At 45.9% G+C, this 24,235-nt stretch overlaps 1 protein-coding gene across 3 annotated transcripts in view; it reads right to left on the reverse strand.

The window, feature by feature from the left end:
- PPM1A (protein phosphatase, Mg2+/Mn2+ dependent 1A) overlaps positions 1–24,235 on the reverse strand; it is a 439,034-nt gene that overhangs the window by 326,920 nt on the left and 87,879 nt on the right. For all 3 annotated transcript variants that reach the window (XM_078660345.1, XM_078660344.1, XM_078660346.1), the window contains exon 2: positions 15,821–16,675. In XM_078660345.1, coding sequence (XP_078516471.1) covers positions 15,821–16,654 — 834 coding nt within the window. In that variant the 5' untranslated portion in view covers positions 16,655–16,675. The remainder of the gene's footprint in view (positions 1–15,820; positions 16,676–24,235) is intronic.

Raw genomic sequence — 24,235 nt, forward strand, 5'->3', positions numbered from 1 at the left:
TCGCTGTTGACGGCTCCAGGTACGGCGAAGTCTAAATCTAGACACGTCTTAGGCTCCCACTGGCCGACGTCAACCTCCCTCTCGTAGATGGTCCAAGTCAGGCTTGCCGACAAGGGGCGAGGGCAGACATTAGACGTCAAAGACTCATCGCCGACCGGGGACGGTCGCCATCGAAGTCCTCAGTGCCGATGTCGAGGACACCACCAACGTTGAGGGCACCTCAGAGATCGACGCCGAAGACTCCGACGTCGGTAGACCTTGTTCACAGTCGATCGACTGCTTCATCACCGATGGCAGGGCAAACTTGATCAACGCCGTCGAGAAGATCCACATCGAGGAGGTCCACTTCGAGCCCTACATCCGCACGCATGTCTCCACCTGATAAGAGGTAGAGAATGCAATGGTCATCAGTGCTGACGTTGAGAGACCCTTGGACGTCGAGGGAAATTCAGGATTTAACATCTAAGAGTATGACGTCGAGGAGTGCTTCATCCTTCCCGGACCTAGGGATTGTTCAGATCACGTCGGTAGGCTCCAGAACACCAATTGCCTCCAACTATCCTTTCTTCGAGATGGTTGGAGAGCATAAAGGACTGGAAGATGAGAGAAATTACTCCTGGCTCAGAATATTCTCAAATATATTCATCTTATCATTCTTCTGATAGGCAAGTACTACCTGCCACATCTCAAAGGTCCACAGCTTCAAGGAGACCTAGATCAAGGTCTCCTCTTAGTCGCTCTATGTCTAGATCTCTGCACTGTTCGCTAGGAGATCGAAGACACAGGTCTCCTTCATGGTCATCTGACTCCAGATCTTTAAAGTTACCGAAAGAAGATTGGCAGGATTTTCAGGAGATCCTACATGAAGGAGGGCTCGTGGCTAATCAGGTTATCAGCGCTGCCGCAGATGCCTCAGACCTTGCTGCTCATGGTTATTCCCATGGTATCTGCGCTCAGCGATCCTCCTGGCTGAGACTCACAGGCTTGAAACCAGAGGCCAAACACAGAATTATCAACCTTCCCTTCAATGGTACCTCCCTCTGTGGCTCTCATGCGGATGATGAGATGTCAAGGATGAAATCCGAATTGGACACCTTGAAGGCTGTAGGTTTGGAGAAAAGAAAGGACTTCTGACGGTGTTACCGACCTTATGATCACCGCCAATACCCGCAGAGGGTTCAAACCCCTCATTGCAGCAACACCATGCGAGATCACATTACCACCAGTAACGGCCCGGTAGAGGAAGCTCGGACTCTAAGCAACAACCCCTGCGGCAAAACAACCGCCTAAGCAGCGAGTTCTTGCTTCCCCCAACTCTGTTACCCACTGGGACAAGTGGATCAAAATAAAGCAGGACAGCTGGGTACTCAATATTGTGCAGAATGGGTACTCAGATTCAAGTCTCCGCCACCGTCTGTGCCTCCTCGGAAAACCCCAGTTAATTGGCTAGATCAGCTGCGAAAGGAGGTCTCCATCCGGTTACAAAACATGCCATCCCTGGCAACATCATCAGCAGGGGATCTATTCCTGTTACTTCTTGGTTCCAAAGAAAGGTCCAAACAAGGAGTTCAGGCCTATACTCAATCGCAGACTCTTAAAAATTTGTGTCCTCAAAGAGAAATTCAGAATGTTGGCATTACACCAAATCATTCCACACATTCATCAAGGGGACTGGATGTGCTCCATAGACCTGCAGGATGCTTAATTTCACATCCCAGTTTCTCAAAAGCACTGGAAGTTTCTACGATTCAGGCTAGAGTCAGACCACTTCCAGCACAAAGTCTTGCCTTTCGTACTCCAGTCTGCTCCTCGCACCTTTTCAAAATGTAAGGCGGTGGTGGCGACTTTCCTGAGAAGGAAAAAGATCTTCGTCTATCCTTACCTGGACGACTGGTTACTCAAGAGTGCCTCTCCCAGTCTCCTGCAGGAACATCTGAGATACTGCATACAACTCTTAAACCACTTGGGCCTGTGCGTCAACTTCAAGAAATCTATCCTCAACCCAACTCAGAGGATACACTACTTGAGCGCTATCCTAGACGCTGCAAACGCAAGAGAGTGTCCTTCGGAGGAGAGACTATTATCAATACTCCACAAAGGTCGTACTCTCCTGTGAACACCTCATCGCACGGCCAGGCAGGTATCCTCTCTGCTGGGCTCGATGGCATCATGCATATTCATTGCCCCAAATGCCAGGTTACAGATGAGACCTATTACAACAAGCTCTAAAGGACCAAAGGTCTCAAGTTTTCAACTGCTGGGAGGACACCAGAACTCTTCCTCACGCAGTGCAAATCACAATAAGATGGTGGATGAAACGTTCTCATCTGCTGAAAGGAGTTCCCTTCCACCAGTAACTCTCCAAACAAACTTTAGTCACAGATGCGTCCCTTCAGGACTTGGGTGCTCACATGGGATCTCTTCAGGTACAGGGGACGTGGTCAGAAAAGGAGAAAACCTACCACATCAACATGTTAGAACTGAGAGTGGTACATCGGGCTCTCAAAGCGTTCATTCCCTCCATAAAGTTACGTTCCCTGTTGGTTCAAACGGACAATACCACAACGATGTATTACCTGAACGAACAGGGAGGGACCAGATCCAGACCCCTGTCTCTGGAGGCTCAAGTGATGTGGCAATTACCTCTGCTCGCAGGGAGAGCAAGATTCAGGCCTTATGTTCTACAGAATCTTATCTCGTTTTCCACGCTAACAGAGTGGTTCTGAGAAATCAGCCGAGCTTCCTACCTAAGGTGATTTCAGACTTTCATAACAATCAGTCGATAACCCTTCCCACGTTTTCCCCAAATTCTACCACGCCTCCTGAGAGGGTGTTACATTCTCTTGATCTAAAAAGAGTGTTAAAATTCTATCTGGATAGAATGAAGGATGTAAGAAAGTCGGACCGTCTCTGTTAACTATGGTCCAAAGCACACTTTTGTCCCTCTTCTAAAAGGTCCATCGCTCGATGGATAGAATCTTGTATCACATTATCTTAACAGCTTGCTCACAAGCAGCTCCCTTGCAAGCCAAGGGCTCACTTTATGAGGGGTAAAGCCGCTACTATGGCTCTGCTTAGAAATGTACCTATTCGAGAGATATGCAAAGCAGCTACATGGCGCTCAGTCCATATCTTTGCATGCCATTACTGCCTAGATTCTGATACTCAGGTGGATGCTCAGTTTGGGCAAGCATCCTTGAGAAATGTATTCTGATAACAAGTTGTTCAGAATGTGATAATATGCAGGTATTCATCTGCAGGGTTCAGGGGATGGGTTTGATACTCTATTCAGTGCTTATGACTATTGAGGAGTATTCCCTAGAAGAGAAGGATAAGTCACTTACCTGTAATCCTAGTTCACTTACAGGGATATACTCAAAGTCATAAGCAATCCTCCCTCCTCTCCGGAAGAATACCATGACTATAACAGAATGTTTTTTCCTCATGTTCTTTATACAATGTAATATGCTGTTAAAAAGACCTGACCTAACTGTCGCCTGTAGGGCATGAGCAGAGCCTGGGGGTCCTGAAAGTCTTAAAGGCAAGGTGCCAGTTTTCTCTAATGATTGCTCTATATGCAGCCTTCTAGGCTAATCTGCCTGCCATCAACATGCCTTTTTCTTTGAAAATAAAGGTCGATGTTCAAACAAGTTGGGAGTACATTTCTCTATCTCTTGAAAACTTTACTTTTTATGATTTATTTCAAATGAAAAATACAATGCAACAGTGGCATATTTGAGCCTAATTCTGGGTTTTGGGCTGCCTATTTATAAAAGTGTGTATATTGTATATACATATATATTGATGTATGTTTACATAGGACTGGTCCTTTGATTTGGTTAAACACGCATTGATATATATATATATATATATATATATATATATATATATATATAAGTGTATATGCATACATTTTTCGTTAATGCTCCGGGGTCCCCGCACATGGGCGGGACTATTCAGTGCTTAAGAATTTGATGAGTATACCCCTGGAAGAGAACTAGGATTACAGGTAAGTAACTATTCCTTACTATAATAACTGTTTTAAGGGTAATATGGCACAGGTGACACGGTCACAAGAGAAGGCCATCAACGACATTGGCTTCCACCAGCCTAAGCCACTAAATGTACTTTGGATGGGTGATTTCAAAACCCACTACTGTCAAGTGTTACAGAAGCCCATAAGCGGGCTAAAAGACTATTAGGGTGACACTATCACCCACTTCCAACATTGCGATTATGGGTCCTCTTTAAATAGGTGAGTGATTAGTATGAACCTAGAAGTAATTAATATGGAAGACCATCACGCAGGATGTTTAGCTAAAACGTGTGGGGTCTACAATAGACTAAATCATCGCCTCAGAACCCATCAGTGCCTGTATATCTAAGATAGTGGTGAGTTGTTCAGGCTTTAGTGACCATGCCTATCTCTCTTCTGTAATGAAGTTTTAAGGTATATATGATGCTCAAGTGGCTGACTTCCCAAAGCCGGCCCTAGCCAAAAAGAACATTTACATTCTGAAGTGAGATAAAGTGGACAAAGATTTCTACCTACGATCCTAAATTGTAAGCAGTCAGAGGTATGGTTTGCTTAAACGCGGACTCTACTCCAGACCAAGTACCCGTAGCATTTTCTGATGTATTGGCAGAAATTAAAATTCAGCTGACACGAGTACTCTCTTCTAACAACTTATCAGTTTGATGGTTCAACTCAATTTGTACTAAAGTATTGTCAAACAGGCATACAGCTCTACACATGGTCCCAAGAGATAAATTCCTGGTTCGGACTTTACAGGCCAAATACAAGGAGGCAAGATCATCCAAGATAAAGAGTTTAAGGGCGGAATTCTGGGTGAATTTGCGTTCAGCTTCTGTGAACAAGGACAGCCAGGGGTTTTGGAATTTGGTGAACGCCTCGTTTCCAAAGGAAGTAACTGATCGAACATTAGATGTGCACATTGATGAAGCTGGATGGTTGGCTTATTTCGGGAAAATAGATCAGACTACCCCTGGGTTCACAGATTATGCACAGAATTATCTTCCGTGGTATGGAACTTCCCGCCTAGTGTTTGACCCAGTGTAGCATCTTGAAAGCTCCTGGCCACGACGGGGTACTGGTAGACATCTTTTTGGAGCAAAAGAAATTATGGGGCCTACAACTGGCGAATGCCTTTTATTCAATAGCTAAGAAGGGCCCTCCAAAGTCATGGAAGCAATCTACATTCATACCCATGTATAACAAGCATTTGCAATGCAAAAGGTCTCGCATTACTGATAGTTTGAGGTATTTGCATTGCAAATAAAATTGCAACGCCAATAGCTCATACTTTCTGTAATGTGAGACCCAGTGCATTGCAAATCCTTGCGTAGTGAGCCAAAAATCAGCATTGTATGTCTCAGTGCAGTACCGCAAGCTGCTACTAGAGGTCCCTAATGAGCAAGGCACCAGCACTGCATGTCTCGATGCAGTACTGCAAACTGCTCCAAGAGGTCCCTAGTGAGCAAGGCACCAGCCCTGCATGTCTCGGTGCAGTTCCACAAGCTGTTCCTAGAGGTCCCTAGTGAGCAATGCACCAGCACTGCATGTCTAGGTGCAGTACCAGAAACTGCTCCTAGAGGTCCCTAGTGAGCAAGGCACCAGCACTGCGGACCTATTTTGGTCATATATGGCACTGCAGCCTGCAGAAGATGTGGTAAATCCACTATACCCATAATGCATTGCATGTAAGACAGTAGTACAAATATATTTAAATAGCTATGTCCATATATAAAATTAGTAGATTTGAAATGTGACACAATAATTATTACATTAATTTCGGATTAGGCTGTACTCTGTGTGGAGCTGATGAAGGGACATTTATAGACGGTCTCATATAAATGTGAGATGTTCTAGTGAGTGAATTAACCACTGCCAACCTAGCTTAGGTCCAAGTGTGTGTCTTGCCTGACGCCTTTTAAGAAAATAGTGCCTTGAGGCTGTAATGAAAACCTATGGAGTAACATCACGTGTCCTCATGGGAGATTACAAGAAGAGACAAGGCAGTACTAAGGAGGGACTACTAAGTTTATTGACCAATGAAAAGCCACCATTTACAAAGGACAGGTACAGAAGCCAATTCAAAAGATGGGCGGAAAGTTGGCAGAGCTTTATACCCATATCCTGAACACAGCAGGTCTCAAAGAGACAGCGCAAGCCCTGCCTAGGCGAGACCTAAAAGAAAAAGAGGACAAGTCGAATCCCAAAAATTATAGAGCCATATCACTGATCGACAGTATGGCCAAACTTGTGGGGCATTTGTTACAGTACAGGCTGGAGGAGTGGGCAGAGGTAGAGAACAACTTTGTGAAAACACAGAATGGTTTTAGAAAAGGGACTATTGACCAGTGCTGTAAGCGGAGCAAGGTGATTGCCAAATATATGGTGGGTTAGAAAGGCTACATTTTTATAGCAGCATTTGATTGTGTTTCCCATTCTAAATTGTGGGTTATTATGGAAAACCTGGGAGTTGATGTGCCGATTACTGATTTTATAAGACAGATGTATTCCAGGGCGACAGCTTAAGTTCCTTATGGTAGGGATGGGGAGTGAACAAAATCTTAATATCGAGCAGGGCGTCAGGCAGGGCTGCCTCCTGGCACCATTCCTGTTCTAACTTTACACTAACAGGGTGAAAGCTGTCCTAGCAGGGAGCTCCTGAGATGTCACACATATTAACTCCGGCCCTCTCCCAATACTTCTCTATGCAGACGATGCAGTGCTTTCTGCCAGAACAGGTCATGCACTGCTGAAGCTCAGAATACCACATTTATCAACAGCCTTGATTTTCATGTGAATGCATCAAATACTTCTGTGCTTATTTTTGGTGAACGGCCAGAAGAACCTCCAGCTTTCCATACAGAACAATGAAGGCTGGAGGTGGCAGAAACATTCTCTTACCGGGAATCTCTTTGATGAGAGGTTTTCATGGAAAAATATGTTTTTAAATAGACCACTTTATTTAGAAAAAATATAGCAACCATCTTTAATTTTACAAACAAACTGGGGTCTAAACCCATCCCCAAGATTTTAGCTATTTAGGCAGCCACAGCTATCACTATTGCTACTTCTGGGGCTATGATCTGGGGTATAGTGGACTGGACTTTGATGCGCTTCAGCGAGTAGAGGATGCATTTGGTAAAAGACTGTTAGCCTTGCTCCCTAGCTGTCCAAACGTTATAGGTCTCAGCGAGCTGGGTTTACCTTATGTGTGTGTGTGTAGATTGATTGATTTAGATAATATATATATACACACACACATTTCAATCAGACTCCATCCGGCTCCCATCAATTTTAGTCTGGCACTTGATTTGGAGGAGGGAGACTAACTTCGACCCAAACAGTATTGTGAGACTGTTTAAACCTTGACTCTGCATTAAAGATTCCCTGGTTGCAATATGTTAAGCGTTCCTTGGATGAACTGGGTTTGTTAGAATTATTTAAGTCAAATTCTACATGCATGCAAACCACAGAGGCGATGCTAAAGGAGATCTCTCTAGGAAGGGCAGCTGTTGCCAGGTGGGATAGAAGAAAACAAGTTACTTACCTGTAACTTTGGTTCCCCAGTATTGGTAACTTTCATAGATTCCCATGCTTTGTATCATTCCTAGTCGTCAGCCTGGGAGCCTCTGTAAAAAGAAAATACCGTAGCAGTATGTACAAAAGGGAAAGTAAGGCCTAGGCCTCATCTCATTTTGTAGCCTACCTACCTCTTTTTGTAAAAGAGACCAAAATTTTGCAACAACCAATCAGATTAGCCTCACCCCATAGAACCCTCCTGAGAGAGCCTCAGAGCCTCAGATTTTCGCAGCGGTTGTGTAACAGTAACCACTTTTGCTGAAGGCTGAGCTTTCCCAGGGGAGGAGGGTGGGCGCATGGGAATCGATGAAAGTTACCAATACTGGGGAACCAAAGTTACAGGTATTGTATTGTATTTGCATTTATATAGCGCTTACTACCCCTGACGAGGGCTCGAAGCGCTTTTTCGGCGAGTAGCCCGCTACTCCGGGACCCATAGAGGATTAGTGTTTAATTAGTATAGTGAAACATGCAAGTACATTTTAAGTAGTGGATAGGTTAGTCAGTTATTTGGAATGATAGCAGAAGGAACTTTCATAGATTCCCATGCTTTGTATCAGAGTAGCTAGCAGTAAGTCTCAAGTGCACATTTTGCTACAAGCGTATTACAACATCTCAGCATAACTGTCTTCATATGACCATATATATATATATATATATATATATATATATATATATATATATATATATATATACACCTTGTTGTAACAAAACATCAGAAAAATTATGTGATACAAAATGTGCAATCATAGTAAGGAGGGATAGAAGAAAAAGCTCACCTCTCATTGGAAAAGATTACTCAGGACTGCTTGTCCTACTGCCGCTTCGCTCCTCATGAAAGATTCCAGGCAGTAATGCTTCGTGAATGTATGGGCACTGCTCCATGTGGCTGCCCTACAAATGTCTTTTATAATGACTCCAGCGAAGAAAGCTGCTGAAGATGAAACTGATCTTGTAGAGTGAGCTCTTACATGTCTCTCCAGCGGCTTTCCTGCCGCTTTGTGGCAATAATGAATTGCACTTGAAATCCAGCGTGAGATTCCTGGTTTTGAGAGAGGAAGTCCTTTTCGAGGTGCACTAAAAGCCGCAAAAAGTTGAGATGATTTTCTAAAATCCTTTGTGCGTTCATGGTAAAATTTGAGACATCTCTGGACATCCAAGGAATGTAGAGACCGTTCTGCAGGGGATGTAGTGGATTGGCTCGAACGGAGGTCTCCTGAGATGAGCCAGAACCAGGTTGAGATTCCAAGCCGGAGGTGGTGGCCGCACTGGAGGAAAAACCTTGAAAAGACCTTTCAGGAATTGTTTGATATTCTAGCCGACCAGAGAGATGGACCCGAAGCTGATCTTCTGAATCTTGAAATAGCCGCCAGATGTACTTTGATTGAAGAATGAGAAAGGCCTGATTTAGCCAGCGATAGAATGTAAGGCAGTATCTGATGAGGAGCTGAAGAGAATGGATGGATGTGTTCCCATTGACACTACAGGCAGAAGCGTTTCCATTTAGCACGATAAGTTTTATTTGTACTTGGTGCGCGCGCTTGAGTCAATATCTCCCTACATTCCTGAGGGATATCTAGGCTGTGGAATGCTCTGTGCTCAGGAGCCAGGCCTTCAAATGGAGAGAGCTCGTATCTGGATGTACCACCTGTCTCTGGGACAATGTTAATAGAAATGGAATGGGACATAGGTGAAATGGATGGTCCTGAGAAAGTAGGAGAAGCTCTGTGAACCAGAATTGGCGAGGCCATGCTGGAGCTGTTAAGCTCATCCTGCAAGGTTCTATCTTTATTTTCCTGAGAAGCAGTGGGATTAGGGGAATAGGAGGAAAGGAGTAAACAAATGTGCCTAACCAAGACATCGAAAGAGCATTCCCCAGTGACCCTCGATGGTGATCCCTGCTAACAGAGTCGGCATTTCCTGTTTTCTGGAGTCGCAAACAGGTCTATTGTTGGAGTTCCCCAGTGTTGAAACACTTTCCAGAATGTCTTGATCCAATTCCCACTTGTGACAGACCGATTTCAGACGACTCAAGGTGTCTGCTGTTGTGTCGAGAGTGCCTGGTAGATGCTCCGCTGAAAGAACGGCATTCTGGAGAATCGCCCATTCCCATATCTCCTGGGCCTCTTTCGAGAGCAGATGAGACCTTGTACCTCCCTGCTTGTTTATGTAATGCATGGCCGTTGTGTTGTCCATCCTGACCAGCACAGTTGCGCCTTGAACCTTCAGCCTGAAAGCCTGCAAGGCTAGGCGAATCGCTCTGAGTTCCAAGAGACTGATATAAAGAAAACGCTTTTCCGCGTTCCAGTGACTGCTCACTTGGAGGTCCTGTAAGACAGCGCCCCACCCTTCCATTGAGGCGTATGTTAGAATCAGCGGGGATGGAGCCATCCAGAAAGAGAGAACTCTTGAGATGTTTTCCTTGATAGCCAACCAACCTGCTGCTTTTCTCTTGAGAGGAGTGACTTTTATCTTGTCCTCGAAGGAACCTTCCACCTGGCGCCATTGCATGTCCAGCTGTTCTTGCAAGGGAAGCATTCGCAGTCTGCAATGCGGCACCAATGGCATGCAAGATGAGATTGATCCTAGGAAAGACTTGTATAGGCGAACTGGGAGGGATCGTCTCTTTTGTAAATGGTTGGCAGAGAAGATTATCTTTTTCTGTCTTTCCTCCGAAGGAAAAGCCTTACAGCTTCTTGTATCCAGAATGGAGCCCAGGAACATGACCTTTCTGGATGGAGCAAAGACTGATTTTTTCCTTGTTGAGATGCAGATCCAGGTGATTGAAAAGTTGGATTCAACTTTCAACTGCCTTTGTAGTTGCTTGAGAAGATGGAGCTTTTATCAACAAATCGTCTAGATAAAGGAAAACTTCTAGCGATTGATTCCCTAGGAATGCTGATACCGGGGCCACTACCTTTGTGAATATCCCCGGAGCGGATCTGAGCCCAAACTGCAGTACTTTGAACTAAAAGTGGCTCTTGGCTACTGTGAAGCATAAATATTTTCTGTGAGCTGGGTGGATCGGAATGTGGAAATATGCGTCCTGGAGATCCAGAGTCGCCATGTAATCCCCTTGATTAAGAAGACGCAAGACGTCTTGAAGAGATACCATTCGAAAAGAGTTTTATGAGGTAGGTGTTGAGCTCCCTCAGTTCTAAGATTGGGCGCCACTTTTTCTTCGTCTTGTGAATGAGGAAAAAACTGGAATAGAACTCTTTTCCTCTTTGAGAGAGTGGCACTGGTTCTATCGCTCCCTTAGTGACAGTTGACAAACTTCGAGACGGAGAAGATGCAGATGTTTTGATTTTGTGGCGCGAGGCGCTCTGTGAGGTGGGAGGTTTTGGAATTCTAGTGTATGGCCACCGATCTGTTATGATCTTCTAGCAATCAAGAAAATGTGTAATCCTGCCCCCTATCGATGTTACAAGGGGTGAAGGACCAGTAGGCAGAGCCAGGAAGCCGCTATTGGCGGTTAGAGGTATCTCTCCCCTGACGTCCCTGTCTACCTCTGAAAGATTGGCGAGAGAAAGACACCGATTGACTTTGCCGCTGAGAGTACTGAGGCTTGAATGATTGAGAGGATTGTGAATAGGAGTAGCGTTGTTGATAACCTCCCCTATATGTAGAGAATCCTTTACCTCTTGCACCCCGGAAAGGCACTTTTCGATATTGAAGTGTGCCCAAAGATCTTGCCGTTTCGGTATCTTTTTTAATGTCCTGTAAAGCATCAACTACATGCTTGCCAAACAGCATATCTCCGTCGAAGGGCAGATCCAGAATCTTATTCTGCACCTCCGGGCGAAACCAGGTACATCTCAGCCAACCTTGACGCCTCAGGACCGCTGAACCTGCTAAGGCGCGAAAAGCCGTTGTAGCAATGTCCATTGCACAATCTATAATCTCAGATGAAGATCGCTCACCTTCTTCCAGGATTTTTCCTCGCTTCCGCTTTGGCACTCTTTGGAAGCTGATCAATGAAAGGAGGAAGATCACATCACATGTGGCGATTATATCGTCCCAAATCGCTAGTGCGTTCGAGGCCCTAACAAGGAGGCTAGACATAGAGGAAAACCTCTTGACTACATTGTCCAGGTGCCTGCCCTCTCTGTCTGGCGGTGCAGTCAGGGGTGCCGTCGGGTTTCTTGATTTTCTTTGGGCCGCCTGAGAAAAAACCGAGTCCGGTTTAGGTTGACCAATAAGACAGGCAGGACTGTCCTCTAGAGTCTTATATTTTTCTCCAGCCGCGGTAGAAGCAGAGTTACAGTAGCTGGAGACTGCATCACCTTCTTGCCCTCATTCCAAACATGCTCTACTATGGGTATGGAACGGATAGATTTCTTGTAGGGCTCTTTAAAATCATAGAGGAAACAGTCTGACTGTAACACAGGAACAGGAAGGCCAAATCTTTTAGATGCCCTTTCCATAAGATTATGGAAACCCCCTATGTCCGCAGGAGGCAAATCCACCGGGTCCGGAGATGGTGAAGCCGGATCTGGGATAACATAATCGTCCCATTCTGCGTCAGGATTTTGGATACGTTCTACATTCTGGTCCTCATCTGATGAATCATCATCATCAAGCACTGTAACCACATCATGCCCTTCTATCAAAGGTTGTTCTCCCTACCTTTGAGAGGTTGATGCCGCAGAATTAGAAGGAGGTTGCTGAGGTGGTGGCGGACGAGGTTGCATGGTTTCAGAGGTTTGAGATGGGAACCTCTTCTTGTAATCCTACAACAACAGATGTAGGTCATTTATTAGTGAAGACGGCATGGCAACCATACCTTGTCCTGATGGTTCCTGATGTGTATCACGAGGAGTGAATTGAGTTTCTGGATGATGTTGACCCAGGTAATAATCATCTGAATCAGAGTACTGGTACTTCACCTTAAGTTGTGAAGGACTATAAGCATCTCCATATGGGCTTTCATCCTCCTCAGAATATTCCTCCTCCAGAAGAAGAGGTGGAGGCAATGGTGCTACCCTACAGGGAGATGTAATTTCTGGAGTAATTAATCTTTTCCGGATAGAAATTTTCACTTTTTGGATCATCGACGGGGTCGTCGACAAGGGAATCGTCGTCGCTGGAGAAAGAACGGTCGTCAACGGTACCGTCGACTAGGTCGACATCAGAATCATCGTCGCCGTAGTCATCATCGTCCTCGTCGCCGTCGACACCATCGTCGGCGCCATCACCGTCGACGTCGAAGTTGTAAGTCTCGTCAACGAAACAGAGGTAGGATGTATCATCGACAAAGTCATCATCGACGATGCCGTCGGCGAAGCTCTCGACGACGGGCCAGTCGACGGAGCAGAAAATGACATCAATTCGGTTTTGGACGTCGTCGTCGACGTACCTGAGGAGACTGTCGTCGATGGACGGATTTTCTTCTCTCCTTTCAGCTCCTGAGGTGTACTTGAAGGTTTCTTAAAGACCTTTTCTTTTTCCGAAGGTGAAGAGGCAACAGAAAGGCATTGGCTTGCCTTTTTCCAGATGACACCTCAGGAAGAAGTCCCTCTTTCTCCTTTGAATGGTGAGGAGATTTATTGGCACTAAGCCTTCTAGACCTTTCCGAGGTCTTTTGAGAGGCCTTAGCAGGAGGTTTGGCAGATGTAGAAGGGGAAGACCTACCCCTTTTTATAGACCTCCTCGAAGATGTTGCTGAAGAGGAATTTTCACTATCACTAGAAAGAACCTCCTTTCTACACTTCATCTTCTGTAGCAAAGCCAGAAGTTTTCCTTCCCGGTCTCTCAGTGTCTTGGTTGAGAAGGTTCTGCAGATTTTACACTCAGTGGACTTGTGATCTGGGTATAAGCAATAAATGCAATCTTTATGCTTATCTTCGACATACAGCCTCTTCTTTGAGCAAGTAGCACAGGCTTTGAATAAAGCTTTCTTTTTTGACATCCTGAAGAGAAAAAGTTGTAGAAATCCAAAGTTGAAGAGAAAACTGAGCAGAGCTCTGTTGAGACTCCCTTAGCACAAGGTGCGGTAGAAAATCTGAGGCTCTGAGGGCTCTCAGGAGGGTTCTATGGGGTGAGGCTAATCTGATTGGTTGTTGCAAAATTTTGGTCTCTTTTACAAAAAGAGGTAGATAGGCTACAAAATGAGATGAGGCCTAGGCCTTACTTTCTCTTTTGTACATACTGCTATGGTATTTTCTATTTACCAAGGCCCCAGGCTGACGACTGGGAATGATACAAAGCATGGGAATCTATGAAAGTTCCAATACTGGGGCAAACAAAATTACCATTAGCCTATTTCAAGTGTCTCCCCCTCTTAATTACGGAGCTTAGTCTTTTCTAATTTGTATTCAGAATTTGCAGCACCAGTTTATCTTGACAACATTCCACTTAAACTATATCCCACTGATGTTTGGTTTCCCTGTTAAACTCTCACTCTATAAGCGATCTTAGCTTATGGCCCTGTGATGATGTCTCAAAGCAGTCAGAGCAGTGATCTTACGATAGCCTTTCAAGTTGTTTTATTGTACTTTTACATACAGTTTTGATGTAATACATTTTTAATCCTTTTTAAATTTAAACAGGTTAAGATGTAAATTTTATGAGGAAATATTAATGTATGAATTGTTTTAGTACGGCTTTTACCTTATCGCTTTTAATTGTGTCTGTTTTTATGTTTGTACTTTTTATGCTACAGAAACTAAGCGAAATAAAGCACTTTGATTGACTAGCTTTGTGTGGGCTATTCACTACTGCACCCTCCCCCTATCCTAGGCCTGTGCCCACTGTCCTGGAACCAGCACCTACAAGTACAAAGAATATTCAGTCTCAACATGCACAAATACATCACTCGCAAGGAGACAGGGTGCACAAGCCAGAGTTGGGCCGGAAGAGCTTTCTTAGGAGACATTGCCGGCAACTCAGTATTTCGCTGCACTAAGAACAGTCATCTGCCTAAGATTTCCGAGATCACTTCAGAAACGCCTTCAGATAAATTAACTTTTTATGGTCAAAGAATAGGAACGGATTGAAGAGTCCCAAGCAAACAGTATAGTTGGTTCTAGTCCCTCATGCCTCTTTGATGGATTACTAGTTTAATTTGATTGTGTGGTTTTTACTGCTCCAAAGCTTCATTAATTCCCCACCATTAATGTTCTGACAATTACCCATTTGTAGCCTTTATTTTTTCTGTTTTATGGGCCATTCCTGGTTTGCTTCCCATTCTGATCAGCAGGTCTCTGCCCCACGTGCACCTCAGGATTTCAGACTTAAAGCCTACCAATCCTTTCATATTTTCCTTAACTATTTTCCTTTCTGATACCCCTTACATCCTGAACCGTTAACAATTTAAATCCAACTCAGTATATCTACCTCCATTAACACCATGAGCCAACCTCAAAGATACTGGAAAAGACAATGAAAGCGGCCCTGCCCAATACCAGCCTCTATTTCACAAGTTAACGCCATGAAATGTTCCAGCATCTGCAGATAGAGAGGTTATACTGTGGTCGTAATCTGGTTTACACTGTGCTTTGTGGGCTTCCCCTCTTGCTTGAGGTTTTACCCAAACGCATCTTTAGACTGTACAAAATTTTCTTAACCTAGAATCATTATCCTTGTGCCTACTGTCATTTTCAGACAAGGCGGACTGGTACATTGAATTAAATAAAAAAATAAAAAAATCATAAGACTGAGCCACTCTTTGGAACAAGAAGACAGCTTGTAGAAGATGGGGCGGGGTCTGGCGCATGGGGGCAGGGGCAGACTTTCAGACCAACACGCAAGTTACAACGTGGTGTGTATGATTTTTTTTAATGGTATCAATGAAAACCATCTCTAAACATTCCTGGACCACGTAACAATCCTTCCTCAGGGAATGGAAGCAACCATATTTACAAGGACATTTTGTAAGAAAATAAACACTTAGCTGTAATCTTGCACCTTTCATTTTAAGATTCTGCAAAATCAAAGCTTTACAGCTAGCATCTGGATAGGATTTGTACTCCTTAGTGGTGGGGTCAATGCGGCTATCAAAATAATTCCCCCCTTCCTTCCCGAAGAGTCATGCTGCGGGACAAAAGTGTTAGAAAGAACGCAACAGAAAGAAATTCTCAGTTATTAAGAAACTTTGAGAAAAGCATTTCCATTCACACTTTTTTTTGTCTCTGGTCTAGATTAACACACGTCTAAATAAATAAACCTTATATAATTACAGGAAACCGTTTTGAAAATAAAATCTACCTTATACAAGCAGGTGTCGACTATTTCATTGCAAACTTTTGCAAGGTCATCTGTAACTTCAAGCCTGGATCTTACAAAATCACAAAGCTCTTCGTTGCCCATCACATCCCAGATACCATCACAAGCCAGGATGATAAACTGATCATCTTCTTCAGATCTTTCTATTTCGTATACTTCTGGCTCCGGGGAAACAAGCTGCTCTGTGGGGCCTTTCCCATGAACACATTTGTAGTCGAAGTCCCCGAGTGCCCTGGATACAGCAAGCGAACCATTCACACGTTGAATCATTACAGAACCACCTGCGTTCTGGATACGTTCTTTTTCCAGTGGATTGCTTGGTTTGTGGTCCTGTGTAAAGAAGTGAACCTTCTTGCTCCTACACAGTAAACCTCTTGAGTCGCCACAGTTGATGAAATATATGTGCTGGGGAGATATCATGACCCCTACAGCCGTCGACCCACTTCTGTCTGCCCCATGTTTCTTCTCAGAGATTACTCTCATGTGTTCATCAATTTGCAGAAAACCTGTTCGGATTCCACTCTTTACACTTTCAACACAGAGTTCACCATCAGAAGCTTTGAAGTCCTGGTTGGACGTAATGTGATCTAGTAAATGCTCACAGCAGTATTTAGCAACTTGGGATCCAGCATGCCCATCATAAACAGCAAAAAAAGACCATCCCTCAAGTCCATTTGGCAGACCAATCACTGATGTGTGTGCATCCTCCATCTCAACTCGCCACCCTTGCATACTACTTAGTCCATAACGAAGTTCATTACCATGCCCATGAGCATTATGCTTCTCCATCTTTGGCTTGTCTAAAAATGCCCCCATTGTGGTCTTGCTTCTTGAGATCTGTAGAAAAACATGAATTAAAAGAATCAGATATAGGGTTACACCACTGAAATCAATGTTAATACATTGCCTTTCTTAATGATATTCCCAATAAAACACTTTTTGTTTCAGGTATAATTTCTAGTTTCTTCCACATTCGTTCATTCCAATATATAAACATATCAAAGTGAAAATAATAACCCTTACAGGTCTTATCTTAATCAGTTCTTGAAATGAAACTAATATTGTAGAGAAAATAAATGAAACATAAGTGCCCATATTTAACACAAGCTTGAGTTCCTTGAGGAGAGAAAGAGGACATGAGAGTACGAGTGTATACGAGAGTGGGTGATACTGAGGGAGGGGGAGAAAGTTGTGTGTGCATGTGTGTGGGGGGACTGTCAGCTGCCGCATCACTTGTGGGTTTGAGGCTGCCACACTGAAATGTGGCAAGTAATGCTGGTAGTGCAAGTCAAGGATTGCCTATCACCAGTCACTCTCGTTTAGCTTCCTACTGAATACAAAGTTCAATACTGCTGTGAGTGTTACTTAATACATAGAACAATTTAAGACCACATGACATGTCTTGCCTATGTACACAACTGTGCCACACTGAGTTCTGTAAGAAGTAAACCTGGTTTGTTTCGAGGTCACAAATTCAGCACAAACCCATATTATACACTTCCAATCTCTTGAAACATAGAAGGCTGTTTTTTTTAGGCTTGATATGCATAATGCTTGTGCCATTTATGGTAAATATATTGTATTGCATACCTGAAGAGGCTTTGGTCAGCCGGCGTCTTCCATTATCTTTTTTGCTCTAAAAACTTCAGCCACTGGTTTAAGAGAATGTCACTTACATCCCGTTTCAGGCCCAAAGCACAATTCTTCTACTGGCTGTACCCTTCCACCTCTAATGGAATGCACGAGGAAGTCTGAAATGAGCTGGGCAGAGGCCAGGTAGCACTGGTGGGTGAACGCTGACTAAACGCTGAAAACTGGCTGCTACAGAAAAATTTTGCATCCATTTTTCAGATCTTTCATTAGCACTATTTCCAAAAAACATGATTTTTAACATGAGTGCCGTCTTGCAACAGTATTCCAAGTTCCCTACTATTGTTTTGCAGCTCAAAGATTACTACCAAGTTGTTACCACTGAAGTTGCTGGGCAGCACCGAGGAGAAAGCACCCACAAAAACCTGAGAAACAGATGCTACAGAAAAGAATGCAACTTTATTTTTTTTTGTAAGTTTTACCTGCGAGACCGCATTGGCCATCTCACCAAATGATTGATATATATATATACACATGCACACATGTACATACATACACAAACACCCACACACAGCTTGCTGAAATCACTCTTGATTCACTAGTCTGCTAAATCATTCATCGTATCCAACATAGCACCCATTAGTTGGAAGGGGCATGCCCAAGCCATCAAACACGATGGCTGCAACTCAAAGGAGCTTCGATCTGCCCGCTGCAGCTGGACTATTACAGTGGCAGCGGAACCCATCTAGGCCGCTCTGGACCTGTATCGGCCAGAAAACATTCCTGTCAATGCCCTGGGACAATGGTGCTGTGAGGGGGAAAGAGCCACAGGGGAATCTACTGGACCAGGCAGGCCTGTTCACTCAGCTAGTCTTGCAGGCTAGTGGTGCGTCCACTGGGGACCGGAGTTGCACCGGTTTTAGCAGCTGCTAGAGGCATTGCTGGCTGGGGCTTGGAGTCGGTCAGGCCTGTGGTTTGCTGACCCGGCAGGTGTGCTGAATTGCACAGCCTGCGTCTGGCCCTGCTGTCTCTTTTCTCACCCCCACCCCCTTTCAGAGATGCAAAGTGGAGCACGTCCCCTAGTGTTACGGTAAGACTAGCTAAGTAACACAGGATTGTGGGTGGATGGGTGGGGGTGTTTGGATGCCCATCCTTGCATTGAGTCCATAAACCATGCAGCTCTGAGAGTCCCCTTTATTGTGCAGACATCTAGGCCCCCCCCTGGCTGCTTATGCCCCCTAGAGAGTCTCTGGATGGTGCTGCAGGGGGTAGATTTTCAATCAGAAAAGAGACATGCATCAGAAGCTTACTGCGGAGCAACGATTTGGCGTTTGAGCCTCCAAGGACCAAGACATAGGGGCCCTCCACCTACTCGGGCTCAACAGGAGCCGCAAAGGCTGTGGCGTCTCTGCAAGATTTATCCACTTCGGCGCAACTGCTCTCATCGGGATCCAGTGCTTCTTGTGACAAACTGTCCTCAGAGGTGGCGGACCCAGACACCATAGCACTGTTAATCACGGCACAATCAGCTGATGAGCTGCTTTAACAGACTTGCTGCTACCCACAGATGCTCGTCCCTGAACAGAGTTACTTCAGAGCAGACAACTGTATAAGGCACGCTTTTTCTAGGAGGGTAGGATCCTCCTCCCTTGTCCGGAGAGGATGCACTCATTGCTGTTGGGTGGCATGCTCTTGGTTGTGCCGCTGAGCCGGCCTCGGGCTTTCCAATGTGAACTTTCAGAACTCTTACTGTATTAGTGATTTCTGCGTCACCGCTGATTGCTCCTTTCCAATATCTATGTTTGTAGGCAGGCTCGGTGTTTATTTTGCTGTCTGGCTCGTCCTCTCAACTATGCTATCTGCTTAGCACTAGCCAAGGGACTAACTTCTGTAGGGTTGTATGTTGGTCCTAGGACCTTGTTTGTTGTTACTAATCTTTTTGTTGGGGCGGTTCCTTCGTCACTTGATCATGTGTCTGGGAAGACAGAGACACTCGGTAATGGGGACGCAAGTCGAACAGTCCGACCTTGTGGCTACTAACAAGCACTGTCCTTCAGTGTTTGTTCACTATTTCGCATCATTCACAAGTTAGTATAAATTAGTGACATGGGACGTCAGAGTGATGAATTCCCCAAACAAATGCTACAAAATTCACTGAACTCTGTTCTGATAGTAGGCGCATATTGCTACTTTACAAGAAACACATCTCTTGGGCCCTGGGGGCTCCAAGCTGAGAAATAGAGGGATCAATTGTTCGGTAAAAGCTTCTCAGTATATGCCAGGGAGTAATGCTTTGGCTGAGGACTGTAGTCCCCTTCAAGGTGGAAGATACTAAAACTGATATAGGCAGCCATTATGTCTTGCTTAGAGGTCGTAAAGATGGGTGGTACGGGGGGGGGAGGGGGCATTTAATGCTTCCAACATGGGTCAATCTGGCGCCTCATCTACACTGTCAAGAGTGTTTAATGATTGGATGGCAGTTCCCTGGGTGTTGTGGGGAGACTTTAATTGTGTGCGGGATACGTTTCTTGATTGATAGTTGTCCCCCTTCCCTCAGTTCCCATGCCAGCCTCAAGAGCACTTCAAACTTTACTGGAGGTGCGACGCCAAGGTGACATTTGGCATATAACAACATTTCCACATTGAATGGATTACTCCCTTTACTCTCCAGTGCATCCAAATCATGCTAGAATGGACAGGTTTGTAGGTACGCCTGACATGCATACATGTATTATGTCCACATTGTATTACCCCAGGACAATGTCAGAACACAAGCCTCTATACATTACATTGACTCTGGGGAGGCTCATGGCCCCAATCTCAACCTGGCGTCTGCAGGCAACAATACAAGAAGACGCAGCACTTTGCCTTTCCTTGCAGGACCACATAGATTCGCTCTTTGAGGACAGCGAGGATACTGCATCATCCGCCCTTACCGGAATGGGAAGTGTTTAAGTGGTCACTAGAGGGTTTTTTATTTAAATCAACTGTGGAAGGTGCAGGTTGGGCTGACACCCAGGCTGCCATTAACAATGCTTTTTACTCTTATTACCAGGACTTATATAGGCCCACAACTGCTCCGACGGCTACAGCAATGGACACCTTACTCTATTTACTCCCTCTACCCTGTTTATCTGAACCAGCTAGGCAGGACCTGGATCTCCCTCGGTCGTTACAGACAATTAGAGCCGTGCTGCATGATCTATCTTGGAAGAAAACCACAGGATCCAACGGGATCCAATCAGAATTTTACACTATCTTCACTACTCAGCTGGCAACCCTAGTTGCTTACTCTTTACTCTTCCTCCCCTGAACTTATTCTTCTCCCACATCATTTTCACAATGCTCAAACCTCACAAAGGCCCCAATGACATGTTCACTTATCAACCCTTATTGATACTAAGCACAGACTAAGATTTTCTACACTACTGGCTAACTGCTTACTCCAGAATCTACCACTTCCGATCCACATATACCAACTGGGTTTCATCCCCTCGCACAACACCTCTGATAACCTTTGAAGGCTCTGGGATGTCATGGCTAGCTAATCAGAGGGTTTTCTTAGGGCAGCATGTATAGCTCTTGATCTGGAGAAAGCCCTCAAATCTCTCCCATGGGGCTACATGCTGCGAGTGACACAGAGGATGGGTGTGGGCCCTGCCTGCTGTGGTTGCATACAACTGTTCTATGCAACGCTGACGACTAGGGTCAGAACGGGGCAATGCATCTCACACTCATTCAAGGGAGGCAGAGAACCAGTCACCAATGCCCTCTCTCACCTTTGCTACTCGCAATCTCAATGGAACCTCTGATGTTTAAACTGCGGCAAATGGGTGAGCAATGAGGTATCACGACACGCGCCATGCTTCATGCAGTGTCCTCATATGCCGATGAGGTTCACTTATATATCAGGGACGCTCAGTTAGAACTTGCACCTATAGCTCATCTCTTGACTGAATACGTAGACATTTATGGATTACAGGTGAACTTGTCTAGATCCTGTATTTTTCCACTCCAGATGGGATATGTCATCCCCACACAGGTCCAGTTGGACCCTTGGTTATTGTGAGAGCTGGTAATATTCAAATACTTTGTGACAACATGTACAAATCGGCTGTAGTTCTCCGAGATGATAACCTGGGGAGGGAGTTCCCATCACTGAAGGCGCAATTTAAATTTTGGTCAACTCTACCCTGGTCAGTGAGGGGCCAGATAACACTGGTTAAGATGATAGCTCTCCTGCGTCTACTCTATTTCTTCACTCATCTCCCACTGGCTCTTTCCCGGTCCTTATTTAGGGATTTGGACATGATGCTAGCTGGTCTGATTTGGAAATAAGGAAGCCTGAGAGTAGCGGTTTCTAGTTTTAAACTCTCAGCAGAAGCCGGAGGATTTGGACTCCTGGACTTTGAACAAGTATGATCTTGCAGTGCAACTCCAGTGGCCTGCTCTTTGGTTAGCAGGTCATTCTCTCCAGGAGAAGGGCTTATTAAATGATTGTGAGCAGGGATGTTTAGGCTTAGTGAATCTATCATCGAAACACCCATCGCCTAGTATCCCCGAAGCCATTATTAGCCACTGCACTGGATTGACGCCAGCGCTCAAGAGTGATTCACAGGCACATGTCCCCCTATGCCCCTTCGATCCCTCTTAGTGGGTTACCAACCAACACCAACAGTATCCCTCCAATGCACCTGGAGTTGTGGGCGAAGCATGGTAGATCCACACACTCAGATTTATTCCTGGGTGGGGAACTGCACGCATTCAAAGTCATCATGGCAGAGTTTGCTATCCCTCCCTGTCAGTTCCTAGCTTAAAAAAAACAATCGCTGCATACAGTCACAGGTCCAGGAATCCGAGCCCCCCACTAATGTGGTGACCCAAACGTTCCATATTAGAGGAGATTAGAACGCCTGCTCTGTTGGTTGTACAAAGCCTATCTCCAGCACTTGGACCAAGCTAGGAGTTCTCTCTGAACTAAGTGGCAAGAGAATATAGATCGCCCAATCAATATTTCGGTGTGGCAAAAGATATTGTACACCCATCATGAGGTCTCAAATAACTCCTGCTTTAAGTATATTCAGTTCAATATGCTAAAAAAAAAATACCTTACCCATTAACGCATTTCCCGGATATACCCGGGGGCATCTTCCCTTTGTCCCCAATGTCATACCCCTGACGCGGACCTGCCCTATGTACTTTGGTCAGGTGGGTCACTTACTGGCTTTTGGACTGGGGTTATCCATCTCCTTTACTGGGTCACAGAGCATTAACTGGATAATTCCCTTAAGGTATTAGTGTGGGTCTTTTCCCCCTACCCGGACTCGATTAGGTCCTCAACTGAATTTATAGACCTACCCCGGTTACTGGTCACATGATACATTACAATCAGTTGGAAAAGCCTGACCTCAGCAACAGTCAAGACTTGGGGCAAGATTCACTCCTCTGGTCATCTTAAAAGAGCGCACAATCAGCATATAGAGGACAGAGTTTGCTGGAGGAAACACCCTATTGCATAACTTTGGGATTCACTAGTTAAGGCATTTACACATGGCATTAAAGATGACAATTTATGCTGCATTACAATTTAGAGAGGAATATTCTAGGAAAGACGGAGACCTAAGTTGGGATATAACTATATGCTAGGACACGTTTGGGCGTGGCTAGGCGCGCAATGGTGACGGCCGCACCCGGGTAGAGCTCCGAGCCGAGCTCCCCTTCCCCGGGCCAATTCTCTGACATTTCACATCGGAGACGCCTGAAATCGTAGGCGGACCTGCGGATGTCGGTTCTGGACACACTGGCCGATTTTCAATTTTGCGGACCGGAGCTGTGACACCGGCCTATCCTGAGACCTTCTGGCGGGGCTCGCTACCACCTGGCAGGCGAGGGCAGTTACGAGAGGCCGCGGACCGGGCCTGCCAACCAGGCCCAGACACGCAACCCGCGACTCGGCCTTGGCGGCCCCCTCGTCCGTCGAGGCACCGACCGGAGGACGGCCTGGACGCCCTGGCCCCTGACCCCCCCCTCAGCACCGGGAGGATTCAGAGACCCTGTACAGGGGACTGGGGAGACGCGGCTGCTGTGCCGGGACCGCTGTGCTGGTGGCGGCGCGGAACGGGGGCGCTGCTGAGACACTATCTGCTTGCATGTCTGTGGGCGACGGCATCCCAGGGACCTAAGCCACCCGACCAGCGGGAGCAGCAACCGCGGCGGACCGCAGCTCAGACCTGCCGCCTGGGCCACACAACGAGACCCACGACTTGCCCCACGCGGTCCCTACCGGTGACGGGACGGGGACCGGGGGGCCGTCTGGGCGCGTCGGCCATTTCAGGAGGTACGACTGGCACTTGTGAGCGGAACCGGGAGGCCGAGGTGAATGGGCGCCGCGCATCGAACACAGCGGTAGGGCTGCGACCTTCCCCCCTGCCGAGACGCCAATCTCCTGGCAGGCGTGGCGACATGGAGAGAGGTGATGATACATAGCGCTACGACCCCGTCAGCACCTGATGCCCATCGCGGGGCGGATTCTACATGAGATGGCAGCAGCTGTGCCAGGACGCGGAGGCACCACACACCCCCCCTGGACCCCTCGTGACGGACAGACCTACGGGGAGTGGCGGCTGTCGACACCTGCTGCCCCCGGAGTGGATCTGCGCCCGTGAACGCGGCGGAGGGCGCAGCGCGCCAGTTACGGGCCAACAGTGGTGGGACGGTGCCGAGAACATACGAGGAGACACTGCGACACGGATGCCCGTGCCTACATATTCTCATCTTCCCACCGTTTCCTGGACACTCACAGCAGCC

This window comes from Lissotriton helveticus, chromosome 9 (genome assembly GCF_964261635.1).
Source record: "Lissotriton helveticus chromosome 9, aLisHel1.1, whole genome shotgun sequence".
In the NCBI taxonomy this organism is placed as follows: Eukaryota; Metazoa; Chordata; class Amphibia; order Caudata; family Salamandridae; genus Lissotriton; species Lissotriton helveticus.